The following is a 22330-nucleotide window of genomic DNA, read 5'->3' on the forward strand; positions in this document are numbered from 1 at the left end:
ACTTGGAACACAAGCAGAAGTGCAAAGCAAAAATGTTAAGGTTGTGTCTGAAAATATAAAAAAAAAGTTAAGCATAATAACTGAATGAAGATAACTGGACATTCAATGCCTTGACAAACTTTCAGGATTTTGTTGCAAAGTACCTGAATTTAGTAGTAGAAAATTTGACATTTAATATCCAAAAGAAACATCAAGTAAACATCAAAGACTAATTTCAAGGGACTCAATAAGGACAAACTATGTTTTATAAGTGGAAATGTAAACCATATTTTCTAAGAATGTCATTAGTAATTGGGTAGTACAAAAATTGGGGTAGATATGAGTATGATGTGATCTAAAAAAGGAAAACTGTGCAGGAAAAGGTAAAAAGTAATTATCTTAAACAAATGAGGTGTGAGAAAAAGAACTGACACAGAGTAATTACATAGAGATGGAAGGCTAGTAGTTCCAGTATGCTGCTCAAATTGGAAATGGGTTAAAGTGGAAACAATACATGTATATACAGAAGGGTATAAAAACCTTCTCAATTCAGAAAGAAAGAAGAAAAAAAGGGATAGAGAGGAAGAGAGAGGAGAAGGGAGGGATTTTTAGGGAGAACACTGCTCACATCAGATTTGGATTAAAGAGAACATACATTTAGACGAGAATAAAAGTCTTTTAAATTTATAAAGAGATAAGAGGATGAGGAAACAACATAAGGGGTTAGATTATAGACAGGAATGGGATAAGGAAAAAGGAATGGGATAAAGAAGGATAGGGTGGGAGGGAGAGGATAAGGGATAGATCCTTGAAAGGGTGGGTAGGTTAAAGAGGATAAAGGAGAGATCCTTGGAGGTGGGGTAGTTAAGTAATAGGAGGGCAAGGTAATAGGTAAAAGTAAAGTAGATACACGAAAACATAAAGATCAGGAGTAGAATTAAAATGTAAAAATAGCAGGATGGGTAATCATGATCTCAAAGTTCAAGTTCAAATGGATTTATTCAAAAGAAAAAATTAGGAAAACTATCCTATATATTAGCCATACTAATATTATTTTTAGACTACTTAAAATAACTAGGCATTATTATGTTGGAATATTGCTATGATATAGGAAATGATAAGTTGGTGGAGTTAGAAAAATATAGAAAAACTTGGACTAATTTATCTTCAAAGAAACAGAGGATAAAAAGCATAATATGCTCTCAAATAGATGCATTTTATTTATATATATATATATGTATATATATTACTATAGATATCTATGTGCGTTTGTATATATATGTACATATATGTTTGTGTGTATCTATTTGTGTATGTATATAGATATAAATAGCTACATATATACATACACACACATATATATCTTCATGCTTAATTTTAGCTTTCTTGGGGAAGAGGGGAGAAAAAAGGAAAAAAGAATAAAATGAAAAGTATACAACAGAACAAAAGAAAATCTATAAGGCAGCAAAGAAAAGACGGATAGCTCTGAAGACACAATGTGTAGTATTTATTATATAAACTTTCTTGAAATGGAAATTATTTGTTTATATTTTGAATTCTTTCTTGTGTTCCATATTTAGAAGAGAATAAATTTTTTTTTTTATTTATAAAGAAATAAGAGGGTGAGGGAACAGCATAAGGGGATGGATTACAGAAGGTAATTACATTAAGAGGAATGGGGATAAAGTGTGTAGATTAATAGGAAGGGGATAAAAAAGCATAAGGTAGGAGGGAGAGGATAAGGGAAGCAATTCTTTTTAAAATTTTTCTATTTAAGTTTAAAATAAATAAAATTTTAAAATGTTGAAACAAAAAAGTTAACTGCTTACTATGTCTACATTGGGGCAAGCAATGGATGGGATTTTTTTTTTTTTTTTTTTTTTTTTTTTTTTGGTGGGGAGCGGGGCATGGCAAGAGAAGGGAAAAGCTAGTGAGCGTGAGGGAAACTAGACCTGTGGCTTCATTGGTGTAGGGAACTTGCAATCCATTTTCCCAATTCAGAGTGACACCAGTCTCCACTGCAGTTTATAGTCTTGGAGAGATTTGGGCACTGGGAAGTTAAATGACTTGCCTAGGATCACATAGCATGTGTCAGAAATGTCTAATTTTTCCTGACTACCAAACTGGCATTCTGTCCACAGTAAAACACTTCTGGGTGAAAGTAAAACAAAATGAAACAATCTCTGCCTTTAATGAGTTTACAATGAACACTGAGTTTAGTCACTTTAGGCAAATCAATTTAGCATTTCCTAATCTCATTTTCTTTATCTTTATGGGAATACATAGACTACCTACATCATAAAATTTTCTTGAGATAAATGATTTGTTGAGCTTAAGACACCAAAGAAATGTCAAATTATTGCATCCCTTTTTTTGCTTATATGACAAATCTGTCCCCTTCTTTCCATTCACACTTTCAGCTCTCCTCTAGATTTTTGTGAGTCTAAGTTATCTCCTTGTTTCTACACCACCCCTTCTCCAGTCCATCTTTCACAAAGCTGCCAAGATGATATTCTTAAAGCCAATATGGATTATTTTATTCATCTGCTCAAAAAACTCAGGCACTCTATTGCCCCCAAGAGAAAATGCAAAGTCCTCTGCCTGATTTGTAAGGTCTGCTATAATCTGTATCCAACCTACCTTTCCAAATTTATTCCCATGTTATTTTTCTTTTCTGTTTCTGGCTGTTTTCTAGCCAACTAATGGATAGGATGGAAATTCCCCCAAATTCACATGCCATCTGTCTGTCTCCATGCATTTGTAAAGGTCATCCCACCCCACTCTCTATCCCAACCATCCCCATGTTTGTGAAAATAGCTTCCTTCCATAATTTCTGTCCTTCAAAATCCTTTGTTTTCTTCAAGGATCAAATCAGGTGCTAGATTCTTCAAGCTCTCAGATCTCCTCAATTGAAAGTATTAGATGCATTGTGTTCAGAGCTGTCCATCTTTTCTTTCCTTCTTTATAGGTTACCTCCTTTGTTCTTTATTGTGTGCTTTTTATAGTATTTTCCCTCTTTTTCTCCCCTCTTCCCTAAGAATGCTAAAATTAATCACGAAGATACATATATTTGTATGTGTATGCATATATATACTTATATATGTATATATATGGTATCTATACACATACATACATGTAGACATATATAAATATATATACACATATACATACAAACACAGATATCTATTAGCATACACATATATAATGCATCTAAGACCATATACTTTTAATATCATCTTTCATAAGTCTGTTTTTCCATATTTTTCTAACTCCACCAATTTATCATTTCCTACATAATAACAATATTCCAACCTTATAATGTTATTTTAAATAGTCTAAAACAATTTTGATTAATATGGCTGATATATGGATGGGTTAGTTTTCCTATTTTTCTCTTTTGATTAAATCAATATTTGAGCTTTAACTTTGAGATCATGATTACCCCTCTTGCTATTTTTACATTATAAATTTTATAAACAAATTTTATGTTTGTGTGTATCTCTTATTTCATAGCCCTCCTGACTTCTCTGCTTTTACCTACTACTTTGCCCTCCTATTACTTAACCTACTCCACCTCTGAGGATCCCTCTCTTATAAACCTCTTTAACCTATCCAAAAACCCAGAGAAAAAAGCATGTTAGGGAATTATCTTCTCTGCTCTGCCCCCATAATTAGCTGCCTTATATCATCCTTTTCTATAAATGTGCCATATTCCCCCAGAAGGTCATAAACAGATCAAGGATAGGAACTGTCCTTTTCATCTTTATGTTCCCCTATGCTTAGTATAGTTCCTTACACATAATAGGTACTTAATACATTAATTTTTGTTGACATAACAGACACAGTTTCTGGACTCAGGCAAATTATAAGCTAATTATAACCAGGCAGTAAGTCTCTAGTTTAGCCATTGGTTCCTAGTTTAACTTATTCAATCACCCATTCAACAAGCATTTATTAAGCCTTAATTACCTATCAGGCAGTGAGTGAGCAGTGTGGGAGGGTGGAGAGCTAAACTGGCCTCAGCATCAGGAAGGCCTGTTCTCAGAGGTTAATTGAATTGATGAACTATGTACAAGTAAGTGTCGGGGGTTAAAAATAGAAAAGGAAGGCAGTTTTGGTTTTCAAGGGAGAGACAATCGAATGGAAGGTTTTTCCATCTGGTTGGAAAAGCCCCACGGTCCTGGGGCTGCAGCAGCTAAGCAGATGGCTTTAATGTCTTTTTCGCTGACAAAATCCTCTCAGTTGAGGAAGGTGAGCTATCCAACAGCGCCAAAATCTTCGGTGGAGAGAACTTGCTTTCTGAGTCTCTGGTAGCTACGGCCGTGGCCCCTGCAGCAATAGTTGGGAGAACTTACATCACTTAAACTTGCCTCCAGGATGATGGCGTACGGGACTCCCATTTAAGGTTCGATTGGCAAAGATACTAGAAGAGTTTCCTTCTCACAGCCCATTTTATAGAACAGGAAACTGAGTTAGAATTAAAGGCCTTGCCTAGAATCACATAGCTAGTAAATGTCTGGGCCCACATTTGAATTCTGATCCTCCTGACTCCAGGACTGAAGCTCTCTTCCTTGGACCACCTAGCTACCTCACTTATTTATTTAGAAGTACACAAATTAACATTATTTATGTTGTGTTGCATTTTTTATGTTAAATAATCCTGAATTACATTTTAATATATTTTGGGTAAGCAGCCTAAGGCTGGTGAGTTTGATAACTATGGTCTGGGGGACGAGGCTATTCTCCTGCTCAGGGTCTTAGATAGTTTCCATGGTGGCCGAGAGGGCATATGCTGCCTCCTGTCTCTCCCTCAGGGTGCCCCATCACCTCTGCCAGGCTGGCATGCCCACTCTGTTGGTGGCATTTCTTTGGCAGTTCATGAGGATGACTGTCCTCTTTTCCACAGGAATTCATTCCCCAGATAATGACATATACTGATTGAATGACACTGGGCAGATTATTTAATTTCTTAATGCCCGGACAACTCTCTAAGATTATAAATTGCAGATAAAATTTTAATCTGCATTGGTAAAAGGAGTTTCTAACTAAGGACTCCCAAAACAGATGAATTCTCGAGTCAAGTCCACCAGAACAAAATTTATCAGGCTCTGGCGATACAGAGGCAAAACCCAAACACTCCTGGCCCCAAAGCGTTTTTGCAAAACTGCCTCTTGGACTGGAGGAATGGGGATGTACAATTTGTTGTTCTTTGTCCTTGATTCTAGAAGGGAGCTCATTAGGGAGTGGTTGCCTGCAAGTGAGAATTTAAGTGAGGTGGGGCTTGTGTACTTTCCCCTCTAAAGCCTTCTGGGACCCATCTATCTATCTGTCTGTCTGTCTGTCTATCTATCCATCTATCTATCTGTTTATTTTATCTATCTATCCATAAATCTTTGTATACAAAATAATCCTTCAGTAATTCAAATAGTTCAATATTCAAATAATTCAATAATTTAAAAATAATTCATTACACAGATGCTTTAATGTGCAAGCTACTCCATTGCATTTAAAATATGACTCAATGTATGAAAACTCACTTGATGCAAAACTTTTCAGAAGAAGGTCTAGTATGTATGATAAACTATGCTTTTATCATTTTCAAGCTATAGGTTTGAAGCACTTCATGAGCTAACTTCCTTAAACTCACTCACTTCTTAATTGTTGATTTACAGCTTTATTGAATTCCTGATCTAGATATTGGAAAGGTAGAGAGGGGAGTGAATCATAGGTCAGTCACATTTTCCTTTTTTTTTTTTTTTCATTTCTATAGAAGTATATATTATAAATGAATATAAAATAAATATTAGGATAATACTATAGCCAGAGTCCTTTTGCTAACCAGATTGTTAAGCATAGGCACACCAACTACAACAGAAGCAAAGTAAAAGATTTGGTTAAGAAAGAGAGAGAAAGTTCTCAAAAAGATGGAGGAATGAATGATGAATTGTGCATGTCCTCCTATTCCCTTTTCTATATGATCTGGACCCAATCTACTTTTCCATTCTTATTTCCCCAACTAGCTTTACATCCCATATTTTAAACCATAAAAATGCTCCTCTTATTCAAATTTAAAGTTTGAATTTTAGTACTCATTCCTAACTAAACCACTTTCCCCACCTTATTTTATTATCATTTCAGCTACATTATCTCATTATAAAAGTGTTAACAAAAATACACAGGAAACTAGGATCCAAGAGTAACTTTTTCAGTGTCTATGGCATCACAAATTCTGTTGGAGAAATACTCTGAAGCCCTCAGAGAATCATAGATCTAGAGCGAAAAAGGACCTTAGAGGTCATAGTTAACTTCTTTCATTTTACAACTGAGAAAACTGAGGCACAGAATGATTGAAAGACTTATTGCCCAAGGACATAGATAATTGCCAGAAATAGGATTTATCTCTTGTAACTCCACAGTCAATTCTCTTTTCACTATATTAATTCTAGTTTTCCTGCCGTTCTTTTCTCCTGATAAGTAAAAATTTTATGTAATGATATCTTGGAAAAAAATTTGACTAGGAATCAAAGGACCTGGTTATTACATGTTACTCTTTCAGCCTATAAAAAAGCAGAGATAAAAGCAAATTACTCTTTCAGCCTATAAAATACAGAGATAAGAATAATTACATTATCATCTCTTAGATTACAAACAACCAAGTACATATATATGAAAGTATTTTCTAACTGTATATGACAAGTGTATAAGTCTGAGTCTTGCAAAGAGTCAGGACTCCAAGCCATATGTTTGTTATCAATCAATGCTCAGGCTGAATCTAGGAATAGAAGTTTGTGTGAATTATTGTTCCATTTAGTTCCCATCTTGAACATCCTTCTTTCTTCCCCATTCCTTCAAGTGACTTCATTCTTTTTACCTTCATTCAAGGTCCTACTTTAAAACTACAATTTTTTTAAATTAGTAAATACATAATAGAAGAAGAAGCATCAATTTCATGTAACATAATTTGCACATTTCATTCATTCTCCAAATCTGATCCTCCCAAAGTAGAAATTCTTTGACTATTCCTCCAAACCTCTCTTCACTTTGGGGTCCCCAACATAGCATTCACTATTTCATTAAAAAAAAAAAAAGGCAAATTCCCATAGAGTACTTCATAGTTTATTTCTATATCTCAAGAAGCTATACTTTTTTTTTTTTAGTGTGTATCATCCTTCTACTGGCAGATTGTGATCCTTTTGTGAATAATGATAACATTTATATACTGTTGTATAGTTTGCAACTCTGTTGATCCTCACAACAATACTGTGAATTGGATGTTTTTATTATTCTTATTTTATGGATAAGGAAACTGAGTCAGACGAAAACTCAATGAACATCCTAGGACAACACAGCTAAATAGTTGAGGAAAATTTTGAAGTCAAGTCTTCCTAACTCCAAAAATAACTCCAAGTAACTGCCATATAACAATACCAATTATTTTTGTGAATGAGTTGATAGTCTTTGAGAATTAGTTTCTATACAACCAACCTGGTGGTGAGCCTTTCTGTATTTAGCTAGCCTGATCCTTATACAACAGAAAAGTCTATCATCTGGACGGCTCTCAAAGTTGTCCCCGTCCACATATACTACCAATTAATTAATACAAGGAAATACACTGGCCTGAGTTAACCACAAAATTTGCTATTAAACTACTTTCACAAAGCATAATTAAGAAACATAGCAGTCTATTATTTCTTTGGCCATTCCTTCCTCATCTTGTCTTCCTTTCCCTATGACCTAGGAAGAGAAACTCTCATTTCAGTAAACTTCTGTGCCTTCTCCACCAGGCTTTTCTGGTTTACCTCATTCAAGATTTCTTGGCTTCTCAGATCTGTGGAGAAGGAAGGAATTTGTGGCCAAAGAAGAATTAGAGTACTTTATGGAATGCAAAATGGATAATTTTGATTATATTAAGTTAAAAAGGTTTTGAACGAACAAAACCAATAGCAGACAAAATTAGAAGGGAAGCAGAAAACTAGGGATTTTTTTTTTTTACATCCAAAGGTTCTGATAAAGGCTTTGTTTCTAAAATATATAGAAAATTGACTCAAATTTATAAGAATACAAACTGTTCTCCAACTGATGAATGATCAAAGGATATGAACAGACAATTTTCAGATGAAGAAATTAAAATTTCTAGTCATATGAAAAAATGCTCTAAATCACTATTGATTAGAAAAATGCAAAATAAGACAACTCTGAGGTACCACACAGTTCTCACTTTGGCTAATATGACAGGAAAAGATAATGTTGGAGGGGATGTTGAAGAAAACTGGGACACAATGCATTGTTGATAGAATTTTGAACTGATCCAACCATTCTGGAGAGCAATTTGTAACTATACCCAAAGAGCTATCAAACTGTGCAGACCCTTTGATCCAGCAGTGTCTCTACTGGGCCTGAATCCCAAAGAGATCATATGTGCAAAAATATTTGTAGTAGCCCTTTTTGTAGTGGCAAGGAACTGAAAACTGAGTGGATGTCCATCAGTTGGAGAATTGTTGAATAAGTTATGGTATATAAATGTTATGGAATATTATTGTTTTATAAGAAACAATCAGCAAGATGATTTTAGAGAGGCTGAAGGGGAAAAAATGTGAAACACAAGGTTTTACAAGGATGAATATTGAAAACTATCTATGCATGTGTTTTGAAAATAAAAAGCTTTTTAAAAAAAGATTGCTTGGCTGATAAAATGAGCCAAAATTACAAACTGCATCATTCTTAGATAGGTCTAAACTAATTTAATAATTAGATACTCATAACAGCCTCTCCTTCCTGTGGGATCCATCAAAAGCTGTTATAATTATTATAGTACAGAGAATAATAGAACAGAAAACAACCTGAAACTAGAAACAAAAATGAGATGAAACATAGGCGAACTCTCAAAAAAAACCCCAAAAACCTCACTTCTAGACAAATTCTATTGATACTATGGATACTATGAAGTGTCTAAAGGACAATAAACTACTAGATCAAGCACAAGTCCCCACACTACTGAACTTCTCTTTCCAAGATGACAGGGAATAATCATTAGTGATTATTCTTTGCAATTTTTTGTCTGGTCACATATCCATGTATTGAATTATTGGCTAGTTCACATCTCTCCACTTTTCTCATAAGAGTAACACGGAATACTTGGGTTGAATGTTTTGCTGAAAATTTGGGTAAACTGTGTATCTATTCCCCTGATTTAACAATTTAGTAGTCAAAAACAGAAATAAAATCAGTCTAACATGACCTATTTATTCCTAATAGGGTCATGATAGTTCTTACAGATCATTGCTTTATTTTCTAGATGCTCACTAACCTTGTTTTTGTTTGGGTTAAAGTGTTAATAGCAGATATTGCTTTAAAACGTTATTCTATCCAGATTACATCCACATTTTAAAGGGGGCTTACAGTGCCTTAACCCAAAGGAGTAAGTTATGTGGTAATTCCAGATTCTCTTAAAGAGCCACCAGATATACTCGGGAGAATTTCAGTGCCCTTCATTTAGTCAGTATGTCTGTTATAAGGCTAGCCTTATAATATAGCCTTACTTCTAAACCCATATTCATTTATTTATTTTTTAAAATAGTATTTTATTTTTCTAAATACATGCAAAAATAGTTTCAACATTCATTTTTGCAAGACTTCCAATTTTTTCTCCCTATCTCCTTCATCTCTTCCCTCCCCAAAATAGCAAGTAATATGATATGTTAAATATGTGTAATTTGTTTAAACATATTTCCATATTTGTCATGTTGTACAAAAAAAAAAAATCAGCCCAAAGGGGAAAAAGAAAACCTTGAGAAAGAAAAAATAAACAACCTTGAATCATCTCATTGTTGAAAAAAGTCAAGTCCATCACAGTTGATCATCACATAAAATTGTTGTTACTGTTTACAATGTTCTCTTGGTTCTGCTCACTTCACTTAGCATCAGTTCATGTAAGTCTCTCCAGGCCTTTCTGAAATCATCCTGCTGGTCATTTCTTATACAATATTCCATAACATTCATACACCATAACTTATTCAGTCATTCCGCAACTGATGGGCATCCATTCAGTTTCCAGTTCCTTGCCACTATAAAAAGGGCTGCCACAAACATTTTTGCACATGTGGGTCCTTTTCCCTGCTTTATAATCTCTTGAGGATAACAAACTCAGGAGAAACACTTTTGGATCAAAGAATATGTGCAGTGTGATAGCCCTTTGGGCCTACTTCCAGATTACTCTCTAGAATGGTTGGATCAGTTCACAACTCTACTAGCAGTGTATGTGTCCCAGTTTTCCCACATACTCTCCAATATTTATCATTACCTTTTCCTGTCTTCTTAGCCAATCTTAGAGGTAGGAAGTGGTACTTCAGAGTTGTCTTAATTTGCATTTCTCTAATCAATAGTGACTTAGATTCTTTTTTATAGGATTAGAAATGTTTTTAATTTCTTTATCTGAAAATCATGTATTAATTTCAAACCCTTATTTAAAAGGTCAGTAGAGTGCAAAGGTCCTTGATTTGAATGCTCTAGCAGGTAATACTTGGGACGATAGGGTTCGAACTTGGAAGGTGTCTAAGAAATAGGGTTGTTCTGGTAAATATTTAACAACTGCCCCCAAACTCAGAATATACTTTTAAGTTTAATCTACCTGATTGACACTTTCTACATCACTTTTTAAGACTAGACAATCAATAAAACAATAAATAAAACTTCAACTTAAATCCTTTGCCAATTTCTGAAGTGGCTCACCCCTCAGATTTTTAAAATTGGCTCTCTTGATTTTGGGAGGAGGCAATCAGGGTTAAATGACTCTCCCAAGAGCACATAACTATCAAGTGTCTAAGACTGCTTTTGAACTCCGGTCCTCCTGACTGCAGGGTTGGTGCTCCAGTCACTGTACCATCCTGCTACCCTTAGCATACTCTTGTTTTAGAGATCATGAAGTCCAACATCCCTTAGATTACAGAAGAGGAAGGACCCAGAAAGGGAAAATGGCATCTCAACAGTTATTAGGGTGGTAAGGAGCAGAAGTTGTATTCAAATCCAAGTCCTCCTCAGCCAGTCCAAAGCTATCTTAGCTTCAAACCTTAGTCACTAGGCCACTTGTGATCTGGAGGAATTTTATAGGAGTTGGTTTTAAGTGTAATCTTTTTTTTAAAAAAAAAATTATCATATATTTTTTAAAATTTCATTAAAGCTTTTTAATTTACTAAACATATGCATGGGTAATTTTTCAACATTGACCCTTGCAAAATTTTCTGTCCAACTTTTCCCCTCCTTCCCCCCATCCCTTCCCCTAGATGGCAGGTAGTCCCATACATGTTAAATATGTTAAAGTATATGTTAAATCCAATATATGTCTACATATGTATATAGTTATCTTGCTGCACAAGAAAAATTGGATCAAGAAGGGAAAAAAAACTGAGAAAGGAAACAAAATGCAAGCAAACAACAGAAAGTAAGAATGTTAAGTTGTGTTCCACACTCAATTTCCCTGGTTCTCTCTCTGGGTGTAGATGGCTCTCTTCATCACTGAACAAGTGGCACTGATTTGAATCATCTTATTGTTGAAGATTACATTAAGTAATCTTAATGGCTACAAGTAAATTAGACCTGTATCCCTATGGATGAAAGGGCTCTAAACCAAGTCACCTTGGTTCCTCTGCCTCTGGCCCTGTCCTTTTACCCCTACCATAAAAAGCGGATCTAACTGCTCAGGGATAAAGTATAGGAATTGGAAACACAAAGAAGCTGACAGACTATGAACTCTGTTACAATGTTAATGCCAGATTTTGTATTGAGATCATGATGTAGTCTAGAGATGCTGAAAAATATTTGTTGAAAGATTTAGTGAATGCTATAACATTCAGGTCAGCAAGATGGAAAAATGAAAATATTTTCCCCTTAGGTTTTTCAGAAGTAAAATTTCTTTTTATTATTACTCGATGTATCTAGTATTTCTCAGAAGATATGGTTATTTTATTGGAGCATATAATGATTAATATAGAAAACTCTTATTAAATCATTTTCATATACTATTTTACATTTTCTCTGCATACATTTCACATTCCTGACAAACAGATCTAGAAACTCTTCTCTAAACTTTTCATTTCCTCTTTACCTTCTTATATGCTTTCGTATGTCCCATACCTGCTGGGGAGCAAAGTATGATAAAGTGACAATCATCCCTGAGCCTGGGACCTTGACAATATTTCTGGGGAATTCACTCCTACTTCCCATTGTGGGTAGTTTACCTAACAATTCTTTCCCTTCCTGGGGTGTGATTTTTCTTTCAGGTCTCATGAATAAGGTGCTTTCTGGGGGGAAGAGAAAAAAAAGCTGCTTTATTTAACCACCTAATAGCTACTGGCTCCCATTTTACTAGTAATTACTCCTGGAAATTGTAAGCTCTTATTTCCATTAAATGTAGGATTCTCGAATCCCATTTAGTTGTGCTGGCACAATCCAAACTGAGTTTACAAAACTTATAATTTAGTTTTCCTCTTACCGATTTGTTTTCCCCCATCCCCAACTTTCCAATTTCCCTATACAGTAATGTTTTAAATCAATTTAAAATACCTAAGAAAATAAATTTTTAAAATATCCTCAGAAATTAAAAAAAACTTTTTGCATAGACACTGTTAATAAGCTCATTTCAAGCTATTCATCTAGGTTCTTAGATAACTAATGATTATTAATAACATTAACTGTTAGAATCCTTACAAAGTCATAAGTCAGTTGCCTAATTTAACATGGTACTTAGCAAATTCTCTACCTCACTAATGTATTTAAGTACTTATAGGAGTTCACACTTTGGGGAGATTCACAAGTCAGTATTCAGTATGAGATTCACAAGTCAGAAACCCACAATCCCACTCTCTCAGAGGAGGAATCAACCTTTGAGTTCACACCTCTAAAAGAGCATAAAAAGGAGCTGAATTAGTGAAGTGAGTCAGTTCAGAAGTTCACTCTCGGAGGCGGAGCCAGATTCATTCATCCCATCTCACACCATTGTGGTGGCAGGCTCTCCTCCACTCCTCCACTGAAAGATAGGCCTCTGAGAAAGCAACCCGGGTCCAAGGAAAGAGACAAGACTTGGAAGGAGAAAATAAACATTTGGATTTTATCAGCTGGCTGCATTTGAAGTGATTATTACTCTGAACTGAAACTAAGGCTGCCTCCAGAAAACCTCCCCAAGAAAACTGCTCCCAGAGAACCATCATATATTATATAAAAGAACACCACAATTAACAGCAATTATCTTACTATCAATAAACAATAAATTAATTATTATAATTATTAATAGTAATAGTTCTTGATGATTATTAATAATATTGCAGTTAACTATAATTTAATTAATAATTAAACTAGGTACTCAAATAAGTAACATTTTGTTTACTTTGTAAGCTAAAAAAACTTCATTTCGTTTAAAAAACAACTATGATTCAGACTTTTCATTAACTCAGGCTATACATTTCCCCTATTAGTTTAAATTCATGATATAATAATGTTGGAAAATTAACTTCTCAAAAAAGTAACATTTTGTTTACTTTGTTCTTATATGTGAAGAAAACTTCATTTCATTTAAAAAACACCACCTATGAGTCATACTTTTCATTAATTCAGTCTATACATTTCCCCTATTAGTTCAAATTCATGATATTATAATAATGTTAGAAAATTAATTCCTTAAATAAGTAATATTTTGTTTACTTTGTTCCTCCTATATGTATATCTGAAGGTAAGAAAACTTCATTTCTTTAAAAAAAAATAACTACTATGAGTCAGACTTTTCATAACTCAGGCTATACATTTCCCCTATTAATTCAAATTGATCATATAATAATAATAATAACATATTATAATATAATAATTATAATTAATTTATAATTTAAAGAAAACGAGAGTAGAAAAACTAGAAAAAGCCCTGGATTTTGCCCCAGAAGACTTGGGCCAGATTCTTGGTTTTGCCACTTATGAATTATGTATTCTAAAACAAACAATAGAAACTTTCTGAATATTAGTTTCCCCACCTAGAAAATGTAAAAATATCTTGTTACCATAAAGCACTAAGAGAATATGTACTATTATTGTTTTCATTAATAATAGAATCTGGAAGAGGAACTATTTTACACCATAATCTGAAGGGTAATTTTGAATTTAAGAAATAAAAAACATTATATTATTATTGATTCTTTAAGGAATATAATAAAAAGTGAAATGGTTGCTCATAATTTACATAAATCAGTATAGTAACCTTTTTTTCCCACCTCCTCTTTAGCAAAAAAAAAAAAAAAAGTGGATGAATCCAATTGCCTGTATTCTGTTTAATTCCCTAAAGATGCAGAGATCATCCTTTTATCCTCATGGAATACAACATAAGGCAATGTTTGACCTGTTGCATCAATAAACTCCTTGTGTTTATCTCTTTTAACTTGTATCCCCTTTCCCTCCTCCACCAATGCTTACTTCAGGTGCTATTAACTTGAAAGGAAAACAAATTGAAAGCCTGAGAATAAAAAATACACTGACAAGTTATGAATAATGGATGTTTGTGGAGCACTTTGGAAACCTGCCTTCTTGGTATTATTCCGACAGCTCTCACTGAGGCGCCTCCCTCTGCTCATCGGATATGTCCTGGAGAAGAGGGCAAAGGGAATCATGTTTTGAGGGTGATTCCAGGGAACTCGCCCACGAGGCCTGTCATTATGCAAACAGTCACCTCCCAATTTATCTGTTTTGTAAATTTGTGCACTGGCTTATTAGGCTGGTAGGATCCCTTCTAGGGCATTTTCCTTATCTAGATGGAGGGAATATGTGTTTCTTAAGCACCACCTATGTGCCAGGCACTGTGCTAAGTGCTTTACAAATATTATCTCGTTTGATCCCATCTGATCCTATAAAAGTAAGACAGTCACTAGGAGGCTTTGGGCTAGGAGGTTTAAAGGGCAATCCATAGCATGTCAGCCTCCTACTTGGAAGCTTTTATGACATTTACCAGTGGCGGTGCAAAGCTTCTCAGTGTCCCACGGTGGAGTAAATATAGAGAAAGATTTACTCTGCCTGATCACCGAGACACGGGGGGAAGAGGGGAAGTGGTTAAGAAAAGCAAGAAAGGTAGGAACAAAATAAGTCATCACAAACTAGGCCTATTTTCTTCCAATAATCTCCCAGGAAACAGCCTCTGCCTTGCTAGGATCTGATTACCCGTTGCAGGCCTCAGACCATAGCCATTATTGTTTTAACATTCCTACCTTCCTCTTTATCCCAGCGTGAACCAGGCTATATGGGATGCTGGAGAACCTGACCTTGCTTGGGGATAAAGAGACAGTTTTACACTAAACAATCTCAAAGGCAGAAGCGAAAAAACAGTGATTAGAACATAAAGCAGAGAGCCCTGGAGGTGTGATCATGTGTAATAATGTGTGGTGCTCCACGTGGCTAGCCCATGGAGCTCAAGATTCATTTCCATGTAATCCCCTCCCCTCCCAGCAAAGTCTTTGATTTGGTATTTTTGTTTTCAACTTTGTAATTCACGTGATTAATACCTGACCTTCATACAAAAGAACACTGAGTTATTTATACTGACATTTAGAAAATAATAAGAATAATAGACTAATAGAAACATCACGAGGGGAAATACCTTTGTTATTACCGACTGAGTTAGTCTTCCATTCTCACTCAGACTTTCTGCTCTTTCTCCCTAATAGACTTGAAAGTGAAGAGAAGGAAACTTCCTTAACAATGAGCTCCCCAGAGTGCTTGCTATAATGGAATTTTGTTGTAATGGATACGCAGCTAGAAATTTTTTTTCTTTCAGTATGTAGGAACAGAAAAGGAAACTGATTCCTGGTAGAAGTGATTGTTGCAGCAGAAAAGCAGTGCTTTGAATCCATTACTAGAAAGTCTGAACACAAATCATCCCCTCCTCTTTTCTTATCTAAATAGTTGCATTTGCAGGAATATTTGGTTGATTTGTTTTGGTTGCCAATTTGAAAATTTAGCTTTCTTGGACAAGGTTGGTTTGAATAAGAAAAGAGGAAAGGGAAAATTGTTTGGTATTAGAAGGAAGAAAAAAAACCCTCTGAGAAATGATGGGGACTCCCCAGAGTTTATTTAGTGGACCTATACTTTTTAGTAGTCGCTTTACTGGATGAAAAGAAAATGGATTAGATTGAGGAGAATCTTGAGACAAGCAGATATACAAATAAGTTATTGCAATAGTCTCAGCATGAGGTGATGAGAGGTTATACTAGAGTAGTAAAAGTATAAGAGGAAAGAAGGGAGCATATTTGAGATATGTTATAAAGGTAAAACTGACAGCAATTGACAACAGATTGAATATGGGGGATAAGAAAGTAAGCACTAAATTAGGATGACTAGGTTGCAAGCCTGAGGGTTTTGGAAAATGGTGTTGCCATGTACAATAAAGGGAAGTGAGAAGGTAAGGAGGGTTTAGGAAGAAGGATAATTAGTTCAGTTTTAGACATGTTGAGTTTAAGATGTCTACTAGACATCCAGTTTGAGATGTCTGAAAGGCAATGGGAAATTCAGAACAGAAAGTCAGCAGAGAAATTGAAACAGGATAAGACTGGATAATCATCAGCCATAGAGAGGGTAATTAAATCTATAAGAGCTAATGAAATCACCAAGTAATATAGAAGAGAATATCAAGAAGAAGAGAGTGATCAATGGTTTCAAAGGCTATAGAGAGAGCAAGAAGAATGAGGATGGAGAAAGAAGGAAGAACTCAGCTTTCCAGGTTCATCCTTTACCTCTTCCCTTGTGCTTTTTGGAAAGTATATACTAAAGTATAATATAGTACTTTCTTCTTCTGTCCAGTTCTCTTGTTCTCTCAAACCCTTCCTAGAAAGAAATTGCCCAAATCATCCAAGCAGAAATAAGAACTGGCAATTTATAGGCTTTTTTTTAAGATACAGAGAAACTTTTGAAGAGGTAAAAACATCAAGACTTGAGTGACTATCTAAAGGAAACAATAAAGAAGTCTGGGAAGGGGTCAGTTGGGACTATGTCTAAAAGTATTCTATCTTTATTGGGTAATTCTTCCTGGGACTGTTGAAATGGAGAGCCCTCCTTCTTTAAGGAAGTACCAATTTGTCACAAATAGAGTAGAGAGATGAGATAACTACCTCTAATAATCAAGAACATTTATATGTGGCTGCCATTGAAAAAATCTCTTCCAACATTTAACACTAGCTACCAGAAGATAAAATGGGAGATGGAAAACTCAGTGTGTGATGGTAGTGAGTCTGATTTTGGATCTGCTGAGCAAAAAAAATATAGGTCCCTTAATCAAAGTCAATGGTACAAGGAGGCCCAAAAGGAAGAAATATAATCTGTTAAGATTATGACGGTGGTTGCCATGGTAATGGATTTAACTGAATTATCTTGAATAAGCACCAATCTTGTTTAGGGCAAATTTATTCCCCTGTGATGGAAGAAGAGGGCCAATGTAATCGATTTGTCAGTCAAAAGCAGGGTTAGAATCACTCAGGTTCTCATGCCATACTGATCTTTCAAAGATGAGTGTTCTAATTGGTATGAAAAGTGTTGCTGGATTAGAAGTAGCCTCCTCATTCTTAGGGGAGGAAACGGTAGGCTCATGGCCACTGCAGCAGAGCATCACCACCCAGCGTTGGAAACCATAATGGATCCAGTCCCATCCTCTCCCCTTCTGGTAAGGGTGTCAATGTGATTACTCAGTTTAATAGAAGATAGAAAGTATTTTCTTTTTTCTTTTTTTTTAAATAGTATTATCAATAACTACTCTGAAGAGTGGTGAGAGACTCCAAAGGGGAGAGGTTTGTTTTTTTTTTTTTGTTTTGTTTTGTTTTTTTTTTTCCATTTTTGTTCTCTGTAAAGCCCAAATGAGTCAGACATTTAAACATGGTCACTGCCCAGAAATCAGAATAAAGATCTTATCTGCCTTTAACCTCAAGTCTCTCCTGCAATTCAGCCATGTGACTTGATGTTCTAATCAATGGGTAGAGTTGCTAGGACACTTTCAAAGTATGTCCAGGTACCAGATTAATGGCCACTAAGATCCAATTACATGTGCTTCTTTCATCAGTGAACCAGCCAAAATGGCATCCTTTGGTTCAAGTTCTTATTGGCCATGGGTTAGCAGGAGAAACAAGGCTCTGGGATTAGAGGCTTTTAATACTCCTAGTTCTCTGGGAAATGAATTAAAAAGAGGATTCCCTTGCCTCTTTTAATGGAAATCATCTAAATCTACATAAAATATATGCTGTTTCAATCATGAGGACGCTGAGGAAATCATAACATCCTTTTCTTAGTTTTTTCATTTATAAAATGAGGTAGTTACCTTGTCAACCTCATAGGATAACTCAAAGGATGAAAATTGATAGAACAGCACTTAAATTTTTTTTTTTAATTTGTGTAACTATAAGAATTTACTAGAAGAAAAATCATCTTTGGGCTCAAACATTTCCTAAAGAATTTTTAAAAAGCTTTGAAATGAAAAATGAAATGAAAATGAAAAAAGGAATTTATGATTGGTGAGATTTTTTTTTTTTTTGGAAAAAAAAATAAAAATTTGAAACATTTAAAAGTCAGTCTTTTGATGATGGCTAATTGCCTTCAAAAGCAATTACTTAATTTTCAAATTAATCATCCTTCCTCACCCCTAAAACACATTTGGAAATTATTTAAATTTTGTTTCCTATCTTTCCTATCTTTTACAAAGATTATATTTCCCATGTTCACAAAGCATCTCTTCCTCTCAATGCACAAAAGAATGGATAGTCTGTTTGCACAAGGCCTTGGAACAAATCTCTTTATTCTTCCACTCCAAAGACTCTGGCTAGTATGCTTTCAGGGCCATCTGGCTATTCTGGGTTTTCTTAGCACATATGAAACCATGTGGTCCAAGAACCTACTGGGCCAGTGACCAATTTCAAGATCTACTATTTATTTCTTATTGTCCCAAAATAATTAATTTCCAAACCAAAATAAAGTTTTTAAAAAGTCATAAACATGGATATGCTTATTGGACGTATGTGAGTACATGTTTTTTTGTGTGTATATACACACACACATAAATATACACACACACACACACACACACACACACACACACACACATACAGATATGAGAAATTGAATGCCTATAACATTATTTTCTTCTTTTTTGCTTGTTCAAATAATTTTCTACTTACCAAAGCCAGAAACGTTGGGAAGTAGAGATGAGGAAGAAGAGCATTGTAGGCATGGGGATAGCCAGAGAAAAGGCCTGGCAGCTAGAGATGGGATGCACATCAAGTCAGTGCACATCAAGGAAACAGTGCCTCTGAATTGAGGGGTAAGGAGTGGGGTGTACAGTCTTAAGAAGCCTGGAAAGTGGAAAGCTAATTTATAAGATTTTAAAATGAAAAACAGAAGTTTTTATATTTGATCCTGGAGGAGATAAGGAGCCACTAATGTTTACCTAATAGGGGACTGACATGGAAAATTACTTTGAAGAGTGAATGGAAGATGAATGGAGTGGAGAGAAACTTGTGGCTGGTACCCCCACCAGTGAGCTGTTGTAAAAGTCCCAGCGTGAGGAGATGAGGCATGTTTTAGGGTGGTCTCAAAGGAGAGAAGACAATGTAAGATTGTGGCAAAGGTCAAATCTCCATACTTCCCTGCCTGCATCTCTAAAATAGAAGCAAAATATTGTATTTTTAAAATTTCTCATTAGTATTGTTTACTGCATATGGTAGATCTTAATAAATGTTTATTAAATGAATGAATGAATTTTTAACATTTGGACCTTGGTTTTATGAAAGAACTGGAGTGAAGTACAAGAGTGTTGGTGCATGCTATAATTATTTAGTTTGCAGTGTCTAAAGTCATGTAAAAATGTCTCCAATTATCCATGTCCTCTTGGCAATCCTCTTAATACCCTCTATTACTTTTTTTTCTTTTACATTAGACAAACTTTCTTCTCTTTAACTTCCAGTGTGTCTATCCTTTGGAGTTAAGAAGAACATATCTGATACTCATCCATATAACAACCTTTCAAACATTTGAAAATAACAATCATCTCCTCCCCACTCCTCATACAATAAGCTTCTCATGTATGACTTAAATAGCCTTTTTCCTTCAAGTATTCTTCATGTGGATACCTTCCATCTCATTAATGGTCCTCCCAAAAAGCATTGAGGGAACACAGGATGGAACACAATATTCTAAAGGTGGTCTGTCCAAGATATCCATCACCTCTCTAATTCTGATACTATGGCTCTATTAATGCATGCTGATATTACAGTAGCTTTTTAAAAAAAATTGGACTATTATTATGATATTGTTGATTTATATTGAGTTTGCAATTCACTATCCTTCCACTTCCATTAAAAAATAAACATACAAAAAAGACAACCACTATTTCTTCCTGCCCTTTCCCTCTTTGTATTTTTGGAGCTAGGTTGTTGTTGTTGTTGTTTTAATTTGAGGGTAATCATCTCTAGTGCAACACATCTGCTTTTAGAGAAAGGAAGAATAAGTTCAAGTTTTAAGGCCCCAATTCTCGTAGGATCATGGGAAAGTCACTTAACCTTTAAGTGCTCTGCATAACATTCCAAGATAGGATTTATAGACATGTTGTCAGTTGGTGCTAATGGGGGGATTAAGTTTTTTATACTGATGAAATCTTTTAATAAAAGAAAAAAAAAAGACAAATGCCTTGAGAAAGACAAAGTAAAAAACAGTCCTGGCCCTCTTAGACCTTACATTTCATAGGGAGGATACAATATGTAAATAGAAAAGAATAGTATGATTTCTTGAGAGGGAAAAAAGTCCTTACTGGGAGCATTAAGAAAGGCTTCCTGTTGGAGATAACATGGGAATTGGATTTGGAAGGAAGTCATAGATTCTCAAGCAGAGTCGTAGATTATCAAGAAGATAAGAAATGATTACAATTGTGTGAGAGAACCTGTGTTAAGGTGTGGAAGTGGGAGATGAATTATGAAGAAAAGGGAAAAATGAATAGGCCATTTTGGCTGAATGTACTTGGCCTTGAGACTCTATTTTAAGGGTCAAATTTGTAGTTCAAGATTGTTTTGGTGGCAGTGTGAAGAAGAGACTGTAAATTAGTACTTCAAATACTAGATTTACTGTAGTATAGGTGAGAAGTTATGAAATCTTGAATTAGGCGATGGGCAAGAGAGGGAGGATGAATGAGACATATGCTCTGAAGGTAGACTTGACAAGACTTGGAAACTAACTGAATATGAAGAAAGAGGCAAAGGGAAGGATCAAGGTGATGCTAAAGTTTCAAAATTGAAGGCTCTTAGGATCATTAATTTAAATCTGGAAGAGAATCTCCAGTATCTTTATTTTACAAATGAGGAAACAGATCTAGAGACATTTATATATAATATATGCTAAATGTACCTAGTCCTCAAAATAAAATTGGTGCTTTGTGTCTTATTTTTTGGAACTCATATTTTAAAGTAGTTCAGTGATAAATTATTTTTAATAGTATTTTATTTTTCCAAATACGTGTTTAGATAGTTTTCAACATTTATTTTTGTAAAACTTTGTGTTTTAAACTTTTTTCCTTCCCTCCTTTCCTTCCCCCTCCCTAAGACTGCAAACAATCTGATATAGGTTAAATACCTACAATTCTTTTAAACATATTTCCATATTTTTCAAGAAAAATTAGATCAAAAGGGAAAAGATCATGAGAAAGAAAAAAAAGAAAACCAAGCAAACAAACAACAACAAATGTGAAAATACTATGCTTTGATCCACATTTAGTCTCTATAGTTCTCTCTCTGTATGTGCATGGCATTTTCCATCCCAAGTCTACTGGAATTGTCTTCAATTATCCTATTGTTGAAAAGAATCAATTCCATCAATGATAAATTTTTTTAAAAACTTGACATGTTTTCATTTCTTTAGTTTGATTTGATTGAGTATTCAATAATTGTTTGGCTTAAAGAAATGAAAAATGAAAGTCCTAATGAAGGATTCTATGCTTGACTACATTTAGGAAGGTGAAGGATATTGGTGAAGGTCTCACAGAAAGTAAGTGGCAGAGCTGGTATTTGAACAGATTTCTTCTGATTCCAAATCCTACACTCTTTCCATAATATGAGTGTCTTCCTTTTAATTTGTCAATATTTTCAGATCCTGATTATGTCATCCTGTATGGAAACCTGATGATCATTCCATTTGTGGCTTTTTCCAAGTCATTAATAAACATATTTAATTAGAATGTTAAATGAGTATGGGGCATAGAGAGGTGAAAAGGTAAAAATCTCCCAAGAAGAAAAGGGAATGCCTGGGTTATGATTGGCACCTCTTTAAGACATACTCATACTCATGATATTATATATTGACTGAA

General features: G+C 34.7%; 1 protein-coding gene across 5 annotated transcripts in view; it reads left to right on the forward strand.

The window, feature by feature from the left end:
- The window catches only part of PCYT1B (phosphate cytidylyltransferase 1B, choline), a 113722-nt gene that overhangs the window by 34873 nt on the left and 56519 nt on the right, over window positions 1-22330 (forward strand). The window contains exon 1 of one of the 5 annotated variants that reach the window (XM_051985081.1): window positions 17399-17656. The exons of the other annotated variants lie outside the window; for them this stretch is intronic. Coding sequence (XP_051841041.1) covers window positions 17582-17656 — 75 coding nt within the window. The 5' untranslated portion in view covers window positions 17399-17581. Of the gene's footprint in view, window positions 1-17398; window positions 17657-22330 lie in introns of those variants that run through there. 5 annotated transcript variants of the gene reach the window in all.

The sequence above is a fragment of the Antechinus flavipes genome, chromosome 3 (assembly GCF_016432865.1).
Source record: "Antechinus flavipes isolate AdamAnt ecotype Samford, QLD, Australia chromosome 3, AdamAnt_v2, whole genome shotgun sequence".
NCBI lineage: Eukaryota > Metazoa > Chordata > Mammalia > Dasyuromorphia > Dasyuridae > Antechinus > Antechinus flavipes.